The following is a 9,663-nucleotide window of genomic DNA, read 5'->3' as shown; positions in this document are numbered from 1 at the left end:
CAAATTCTCCCCACCGCTCCCCTCCCCTCAGGATGTGCCCCTGCCTTCTTTCTTTCCAGATCTTGCCCCAGTGGCCCAAATGTTTACCAGCCCCGTCACCTTGTCCTCCTTCATCATACCCAAACTGCAAGGCAGGATCGGGAGGTTTCCCAGGACTTCATCAGGACACCCGTCTGTTTTAACCACAGAGAATCCAATACGGGGAGCAGAGTAAAGACAGGAGACAGAAGCCCTGACACAGGTTTTTCAGTATGCAAGTGTTTTTGACTCCACAGCCAGTTGCTTAAAATGAAACATAAAGGGCAGCCAGAATACACACCCAAATGCAAAAAGGTAAAGGCAAACATAAAATAAACCACACGATACCATGAACCCCCACAAAACCAAAAAATTAAAACCCAAAACCCCTCAACTTTATATATATATATATTTTTTTAAAAAGGGAGAACAACTGTTCAAAACCAACTGGGCAGTATGGTGGGGGTGGGGAGCAGTCCTACAGAAGGGGGCCGAGAACATCCCCCTGGGAACAAAGAACAAACACAATACAAAGAAAATAACCACCAATGCTCCTGCATGGGTCAGGAGTCTCCAGAGAACAGATTGTCCCATCCTCAAACTGGCTTTTTTTTTTTTTTGCCTTTTTTTTGTCTTTTTTTTCCATTTTCTTCTTTTGTTGTTGTTGTTTTAGCACCTGTACAATAAAACTGTACCATCTCCAACCAGAGCCGGCCACAGTGAGGCCCTCCTGCCTTTGGATGGTACATACTCTCTACAAGGATTGTTTGGAAAAAATAGCAATTGGTAGAAAAATAAGAACAAGAGTAGGAAAGACAATGCCACAGAGGGGGCAGGGACAGGGAAAGGGCCCAAGCTCCTCCCTCTCGCCCTCTCTCTCCCAGAACAAATCCAGCACTGGAGGCCAAAAGGGAGGCCCACCAGGGCCACACAATCAGCCCTGGGTCCCTCGGTGGAAGTGGAACCCAGCTGGAGCCCTGCCTCCTGCCCTCGCCCAGGAAACAGCTGAGGCCTGGATCTCACATCTGGCAATCCATCCCTGAGCCCTCTGCAGATTCCACAGGAGGATGGGGGCAGGAGAAGCAGGGAGCAGAGAGGAAGGGGTTGCGGAGTCTGGCAAGGGGGAGAGGTGAGGGTCAAGGGCTGGGGGCTGAGAGGCTCAGCATCCAGAAAGGGTGAAGGCAGAAAGGGGCAGGGTGGCTGGAGGAGGCGGCGGGTGGGGGGAGATGTGGGAACAAACCCATATTGTGCCCTCTGAGGGGAGCAGTGAAGGAAGTGTGAGGAGGGGGAGACCTCAGCCTTTGGGCCCATTCTTGACTCTCCCCAAATACAGTAACCCATGAACCCCTCCCCCTCACAACCCACCCCTCCCCAGAAACACTCATCTCAATATAGTAGGGCTGCTGCAAAGGGCAAGTGGTGAAACAAGAAAAAAAATGGGGGGGGGAGGGAAGCACCAAAGCCTCAGGATTACCCTCACCCCCCAGCCCCAGGCCAGCACCAGCCACCTTCATTAGTCATGGGTCCTGGGGGGGGGAAGCCCCCCCACCTCTCCTGCCCCCTCCCCAGTGGGGTGAAAACAAACCTGGGCATCACTTTGTCAGAGGGAAGGGGCAGCTCCAGAGCTGATCAAGAAAGACGAAGAAAGGAGGTGAAGAAAGTCCCTCAATTCAACAAGTTGTCTCAAATCGTCACAGTGATACAGACTTATCAGAAACCAATGAAACAATACAAATTAAATACTAATAAAATAAATACTATGGAAGACAGAAGAACACAGGGGAATGGAGGGGGCGCTCAGAGATTTGGGCTTTGCTCATTTCTCCTCCGGACAGGCCAAGGCCACCCAGGGCCCACGTGTGGTCCTGTTCATACACCAGGAGGCCAGTCCAAGGGACCCTGGCGCCACCTCCCAAATATCCCCAGGACCTCTTGCCCTCAGACGTGAAGTTCAACTTTCCACCCCCATCACCAACCACAACAACAAAGACGATGACAGGGAGATGAGAACTAATCATAACCGGAAAGAACAAAATCCAGTCACTAATGCTGGCATTGATAAGGCGGCTTCTTGTTGGTCCGTATTATTGCCTCATTCTGCAGTCTGGTGCTCGGTGGGGGGGAAAAACATGGGAGGTGGGGAAGGGCGAACTTGGGAGGAGAAAGAAAAGGGAGGGGCTGTGTCCCCGTCAACTGTTCCAAGGCTGGAATTCCACCTCGGACCCCAGGAGCCGAAGGAGCTCGGGCTCGTACCGCACCAGCTCCACAGTCTCAGAGGAGCCTGGAGCGGATCTGTCGTCCATGCCTCCGGGCCTCTCGGCTGGGGTCAGAAGCTGACTGGAGGCCACCTGCCGGTAGAACTCAGCCTTGGGCAAGGTGGCAATTTCAAAGTGCGGGAACCGAGCCTGAAAGATCCTGGAGGAAAGCTTCAGCCTCTTCAGGACGTCGGTAAAAAGGAACCAGTTGCAGGGCCTGGAAGAGGCAAGAGTGGGAGTTAGGGAAAAGGGTTGGGGGGAAGCAGTGGGGTGCTATAATGCCGGGGCAGGTTGCCAGTCCGGCTACTCCCCACCAAACTCAACCAAGGGTGCCTGGCATGTCGCTGAGGCAAACTCTCCCTTTCCCTACAGTGGCCGAACCATCTTTCAGCCCAGTCACGGGGCCCTCAACCCCATGACTGACCTCTCCCCAAAAAGTGGGAGAGCAGGAGGGAAAGGGACCTTCCAGAACCTAAAAGTCAGAGGAGGCAGCCCCAGGCCTTCCACCACACCCCACAACCTGGAATTCACCATCTGGGCCAGTTCTTCCCCCCAACCAACCCCTGCTACCCCCACCTGGTCTCCTTTCCTTGTTCTCACTCCTGCTTCCCCTGCCTCCCCTTGTTCTCCGAGACCTTCCCCAACAGACGGGGAGCCGTGGAGAAAGGCCTAAACTGCGGGTAATCTAAAAGGCATTTCTCTTTGGCTCTGGAATGCATTAGACAAGTTTTTTCTCCAGCGGCAGCACCGTCCTTTCTGCAGGGCCAGAGCTCACGTTACAGCCAGGCTGACTTTGCTGAGCACACCAGCCCGGTGGCGGTGGCGGCCTGGGGACAGCTGGGAGGGGTGCTGGGGAGGCCGCTTAGGGGCCATGCGCTCCCTTTGACCAAACCAGGAAGACATACTGCATCCCCATGTTAACGGTCTCCATTCCAAGGCGTTCCCCCCTCCCATTGCACTGTCCTGCTCCCAGCGTCCCCATCGGCCTCTAAACTGGTTCCCCTCTGCCAAGAGTCACTCTGCTGCACCCCCACCCACCCTCATTGGATCGATCCTCTGTTACTATTTGTTTTCTACAAAGAAAATCTGACCTTCTCACTCTCTGAACTGCTTTCGATGGATCCCCAGTACCTCCAGCAATAAAAAACAAAAACCAAGACAAAAAAAACCATCCGAATTCTTTACCACGATATTATTACAAGACCTTTCTTTTTTTTTATTTGACACAGAGAGAGAAAAAACAAGCACAAGCAGGGGGAGCAGCAGAGGGAGAGGGAGATGCAGGCTCCCCACCGAGTAGGGAGCCCGACGTGGGACTCAATCCCAGGACCCTGGAATCATGACCTAAGCCTAGGGCAGATGCCCCTATAAGATCTTTCAAACATGAACCCATTCAACCTCTTCAGCCCAATCTCCCCCCATAACACATACACACACACTCATGGTCACACACACAGTGTATCACCCACCTCTCAAGTGCCAGCCATTTGATGGATAAGCTCTGCTATCTAAACTTTCTAAACTTGTAAGCCTTTGCTTGTCCCATGCCCTCCATCCATATCCTCAGCCCAGCTTAGATGCTGGATCACCTGTGAAGCCTTTCCCCATGAAACTGGTCGCTCATCCCATCTTCCATAGTCTCATGGCACTTGGTTCACATCCCTTTTATCATACTTCTAACACAGCTCGTTTCAGAAAGGATACAAAAGCCATGTAAACTGCGGTTCTCTCCGTGGCACAGGAATGGGGGGTAGGCTGGGGTACCTGGAAGGGTAGACTGGAACTTCTACTATTTGCCTGATACCTTTCTGAACTGTGTGACACTTTTATAATAATAAATCTGCTTTAGAAATTTTGTCTTTTATTAGAGCTGATTGCATACTTGTCTGTATCCTCCACTAGACTGGAGATTTTTGAAGGCTATATTTTGGCCCTCATGGATTGACCTGGTGTGCCTGCTGAAGACAGTTATAGAAGCGAGTGTCTTGCAAGACACATACCACTTCTACCCAGACCCACACTCCTTCTCCCTAAAATGCAACACTCTCCCCAGTGACAGTAAATGCTCTTCTCACACCATCAGGAAATGGGGTGCTCTGGGTTCAGAGAAAAGGACTACAGATACCATACATTTGGACCATCACTTTCAAACAGTGGAAAAGAAGCCCCTGAACATTAACAGTTGGTAATCAGAATTCAGCTTTGCTTTGTTGATTCCGAAGGCAGTTCTGAACTCTGCAGGGCCTCAAGGTCATCATTCTACACCCTCCCTACTTCTTTTAAGATTTTGTTTATGAGAGAGCGTGCACACACACACACGAGTGCACACCTACCAACACAGGAGTGAGGAGTGGGGGGAGGAGCGGGGGTGGGAGGAAGAATCCTAACCAGACTCAGGGCTGAGTGCAAAGCCCAACTGGGAGTTCAATCTCATGACCCAAAAACGAGAGTGAGGAGCTCAACCGACTGAGTCACCCAGGCGCTCCTACACCCTCCCTACTTCTTGAAGAACCTACATTTCCCATTGTGCTGCAGCTGTGGGGAAGGAAAGATTCAGAAGAGGCATGGGAGGACTTAACATCAGGAGAACCAGCTCTGCCTGTGCCAAGGTCTCAACTGAAAACCTGCTTGCTGCCTGGCTTGCTGAGTGGCAAGTGGCTCTCGGTTGCCCTGTGTTCCATCCACACCTAACGCACACTACCCTGGTCCTTTTACTGCCTGGGTCCCAAGATCCTGTTTCAGAGAAGGAGGTGCTGAATACTCTGGAGGAATTAATTAACTGTGCAATACTATATCCCAGAGGCTCCGCCCTGCCCTCAGGGATCAACTGATGCCCAGAAGAATAAGGACCTAAAGCCCCTGAAACTTGAAGCCAACTAGTATCATCATATAGGCTATTTTTATTCTTATCAGGCCCTGGGGGAAGGGATGCACAGAAACTGGTGGCCAAATGGTTAGAGTTGTCAGATTGGAAGGGACTCACATGAAGGGCTCCTAACCCCTTGCCCACCCCTCTCCAACCCATGTGCACTTTATGTGCTTTCATTTTTTGAAAAAAAAAAACAAACAGGGTCTGATATTTTAAAAATAGATATCAAAGAAAAAGTCTCCTTAAGAGTGTTTACAAAGGTATTTAAACTATGTGAAGACAGCAAGGAGAAGAAAACACTTGATGATGGACGCCAAGAACAAGAGGACAGTCCATCCAGCATCCTCCCAAGCAGCACTGCCACGCTCTGTCACCCGGTGAAAGCCGGCCAGAACCATGGCCCTGCAGGCTGTCTGATCCCCTTCTGGACCATCAAACACAGATTAGACTGGGTTCCATCTAATGGTGTCAGGTATAGTCTAGTCCCCGAAGCTGGGTGACACCCGTTAATAACATACACAGTAATCTGAGAGGACAGTGCTGGTGCCATCACCTCACCAACATGAAGGCTATGAGAAAGCAGCCTGTGGATTACTTAAGGACCCCAGCAGCCCCTTAGCTATGGCAACCATATGTTGTGGCTTTTCCAAGAATCTCAATTTCAAATATTCTGTCTGGCTGTTCCCAGAAACCACAAAAATGTTCCAGAGATTCTAATAGTTCATCAGCCCAAATATCTCCCATATCATCTCTTACACCCAGGAACAGCAGCAGGATCCTTCAGAGAGCGAATCTAGATTTAGGGTTTGGGAAATACATATAGTCAGTATATCTAAAGTTTACAGCCTCTGTTCTGAACATAACTGACCAGGGTGGGAAAGCCAGGCTGACCTTGGTCATAGGGCATCTTTCCCAAGCTCGAGCGTTTGTTCACCAGGTGGCTGCTTCCTTCTGGAGAACTCTATCCTTCCCAGGGAGGCAGGCCAGGAGTTGCCAGGATCCTGGCACTCGGTCCCTCGAGATCTCTTAGACACTTACCCGCGGGACACTGACACTTGGAGGTTGTAGCAAGGGAGAAGAGGCTTGTCTGAGAGCTCAAACATAAAATCATCCTCTTCCACATCATCTCCTTCTTGATCAGAGTTCCCAGGAGGGTTATGCAGGAGGTCACAGGCAAAGCCATCTTTTTCCTCTGTAAGGAGAGCACATAGGATATTAGGACTTCGCTACATGCACAAAACTAAAAAGAAATGCTCCAACAAGAAAAGAGATGTAAAGGTGGGTGATTAGGATTTAGACACCAAACCCACACACCCCTGGTCGGGGCCCAGTTTTGCTGATCCCACGGCTGATCCCAAGGGTGGGAGGGCACATGAAAGTTCTATCCCTAGAAGACATTATTTTGTGGCCAGAAATTCATTATCCTCCTCCACCTTTCAGTTGGAAAAAAGCCAGGTGATGTAAAGGGTGACTTGCTCGGCTGTTGGAGATGAAGCCTGCCGATACAACCAGCAGTCAAAGGCAAGGTAGAAACACCTGCCCAGCCTGCTGGGCTCTCAGAAGCCCGGAGGGGCCCCTCAGCCAGTTCTCTTCCCCAGCCGGCATGTCTGGGTGTGGTTCAGTTCATTCCATCCCAGCCTTCTCCCACTCCAGCCTCCCCGGGGCTCGGGGTGGGCACCTCCCCCAATCTGCGGCCCTGGCCCAAGGGATGAGTGCTAGCTGACGGTCACAGATAAAGATTCTCCCAAGAGAGGAAAGCCTGGATCAGGGGCTAGGGCTCCGGAGACAGCAGCTGCCTCAGAAAGCGTGTGTGGTGGGGGCAGGGCAGGGAGGGCTTGAGAGTGGCCAGGTGAGGGGCTGGGGCTCTTGTAAACAACGCCAAAAGAGAGGATGATGCACACAGAGGCTTCTGGCAGTGTTAAGACAAAACAAGGGAGGAGGAGGGCACCTGGGGGACAGAGAATGAAAACAATACCCAGAGCAGAAGTGGGAGAGGGCTACTGAGGGGTGACTTTGTGGCATCAGAGTCCAGGGGGAGCATGGGCTAGGGTTTGCATTGAAAGGGTCTGTAAGTTACCAACAGGTGGAGAAAGGCTGCCTCCACAGGGTCACTCCTGTCTTTGAGAAGAATCCAGGAAACCCAAAGCCACCCCCTATCTCTGAGCCTCTGAGCCATAGACAAGCATGGGAGGCATGGGAGGAATCTGACTCCAAGCTTACCCAACACAGAACTGCTGTAAAAGTCCCAGGACACGCCAGGGTCACCCTCTGCCCGGCCCTGAAGATCTGAGAGGTGATCTGATGAAAGAAGAGAAGGCAGTGAGACAAGGAGGGTAGGCCGCAGAAGAATCTAGAAACAAATTGTGTCCATAGAGGGCTAGGAGGATGGGAGAAGGGAAGGAAGGACCACAAGAAGGCCTGGGAGCTACCAGAGAGAGATGTTTCCTGCTATTGATTAGAGGTTGCTAAATAGCAGATAGGAGCCAAATCTAGCCCACTGACCACCTGGGGTGTGGCCCAGTGTTTTAAACCAAAAAAAAAAAAAAAGTTAATTAACGTCAAAGATTTTAAAATTGAGATATTTCACTTAAAAATCCAGATTTCCAACTTTTCTTGAAAAAAAAAAATCAGAAAATCTGGCAACACTGCGTCCCACATTCCTGCATGTCAACAGTTGGCTGGAGGCAGAAGCGACATGTGCGTGCTCTGCTTCAACAGTCCCCACCCAGCCTGCTCTGCTCTCTTACATGATCAGCCTAAAGGCATTTAGGTCTGTGATCCCTACTTTCAGTGGTGTAGGGAATGGACTCTGCCAGCAGAATCTTAGACCTATCCCAAGATTTCAATTTCCCGCAGGTTACAATGTTCACATAGCCAATCAGGATCTCTCCAATTCAAAGTAAGATAAGGCAGCATAATTCCTTCTGTTTCATCTTTGAAAAACATGGGGGAGAGGGCCAAGTTTATCCTCATAAAAACCTTTTGCTTCCACTCCTAGGTATATAACCAAAAGAATTGAAAACAGGTGTTCAAACAAAAACTTATACACAAATGAATGTTCATAGCAGGTCTACTCACAATAGCCAAAAAAAAAAAAAAAAAGTGGAAATGACCCAAATGTTGTTAAGCTGATGAAGGGATAAACAAAACACGGTCTAGCCATATAATGGAGTGCTATTCAGTTGTAAAACAAAACAAAACAAAACAAAAAACAAAACAACAAAGTACTGATGTGCGCTACAACATGAACGAACCATTACACTAAATGAAAGAAGCCAGTATATGGCCAGACACAAAAGGCCATATACTGTATGATTTCATGTATATAAAACGTCCAGAATCTAGAGAGACAGAAAGACTGGTAGTTGGAAGGGAACAGGAAGTGACTGCTTAATAGTTGCAGGGTTTCCGTTTGGGGTGATGAATGCACTTAATGTCACTCAATTATGCACTTGAAGATGGTCAAAAATAATGCATTTTTCGCCATAAGTATTTTGCCATAAGTATTTTGCCGCAATAAACACATTTTAAACCACCTTCTCTTACTTGGCCTGGGGACAGACAGCAGGTTGCCCCCTCGCCTCCTCATTTCCTGGCTCAACAGCACCTAGGCCATTGTCTCACTGTGCAGCCCCACATGGGCAAGAAGCATTTTCCTGACAAATTCAACTGTGTCATCTGCGGGCACATGGCCTGGTGGTTGCCAATATGCCACCTCGCACGGCTGGCAAGCTGATTGAGCTCTGTGTGGTTGCTACGTGCCCTCAAGTGACACCTGGGAGAAAGGACAGGCAAGAGTCCAAAGTGTACAGGTGATGTGAGGGTGCCCTCGGGAAGCCAAACCCCAGCAGGAATGTGGCGGCTGCTCCTCAAGGCACAAAGCTAGTTTCCCCCGTTGAAAGGCGCCGCTGCACTATATCCTCTCCTTTTGGGTCACACATGCTATCAGCAAAAATGCCTATTGGCTGTTGTGAGCTACTGAAAGAAGTAACTTTTTAGCAACCTTCTAGGAGATGAAGGGTTTCTTCTTGTAGGAAAAAGCCGCCAGAGAGAGCTTTCAAAATACTGGCTGAGCAGCTACGGGGGAAAACCTTTAGTCACGTACAAGAGATCTTTTTTTACGTACTCTGCAAAAAAAACTCTGGAGGTCATGACTGCCAGTTTATGTGCTTTTCTGTACCCCATGTCCCTTGGGAGTTGGAAGGGGTTTCTTCCAAAAGCATCAGTTAGGCAGATGCCCATTCTGTGCCTGGCCTTGTGCTAGGTGTCCTGGGAGACAGTGGCACAAGATCGTAAGTTGCCAAGATGCACAGACCATGCCTGTCTTGTTCATCATGATCTCCCCATGGCCTAAACCCGGGTGCCTGGCACGTAGTAGGAGTGTAATAACTACACAGGGAAAAGAGGGAGGGAGGGATGACTACAAGGTGACACCAAAAAGTAATATACTTGCTTAAGCAGCACAGGCCAGAACACGCGGTCCTGATGACTGCTGACCCCACCCCCAACTGCTGGGAGGCC

At 50.0% G+C, this 9,663-nt stretch overlaps 1 protein-coding gene across 7 annotated transcripts in view; it reads right to left on the bottom strand.

Moving 5' to 3' along the window:
• Positions 1–252: 252 nt before the first annotated feature.
• Positions 253–9,663, bottom strand: part of BCORL1 (BCL6 corepressor like 1) — a 64,714-nt gene continuing 55,303 nt past the window's right edge. For all 7 annotated transcript variants that reach the window (XM_055337895.1, XM_055337891.1, XM_055337892.1 and 4 more), the window contains 3 exons: positions 7,363–7,440; positions 6,181–6,334; positions 253–2,490 (listed from right to left, as the gene is read on the bottom strand). In XM_055337895.1, the coding sequence (XP_055193870.1) occupies positions 2,208–2,490; positions 6,181–6,334; positions 7,363–7,440 (515 nt within the window). In that variant the 3' untranslated portion in view covers positions 253–2,207. The remainder of the gene's footprint in view (positions 2,491–6,180; positions 6,335–7,362; positions 7,441–9,663) is intronic.

Source organism: Nyctereutes procyonoides, unplaced genomic scaffold (genome assembly GCF_905146905.1).
Source record: "Nyctereutes procyonoides isolate TBG_1078 unplaced genomic scaffold, NYPRO_anot_genome, whole genome shotgun sequence".
NCBI classification, from domain to species: domain Eukaryota; kingdom Metazoa; phylum Chordata; class Mammalia; order Carnivora; family Canidae; genus Nyctereutes; species Nyctereutes procyonoides.
The sequence above is the reverse complement of the archived record's forward strand: the minus strand, read 5'-3'. Positions and strand labels throughout refer to the sequence as shown.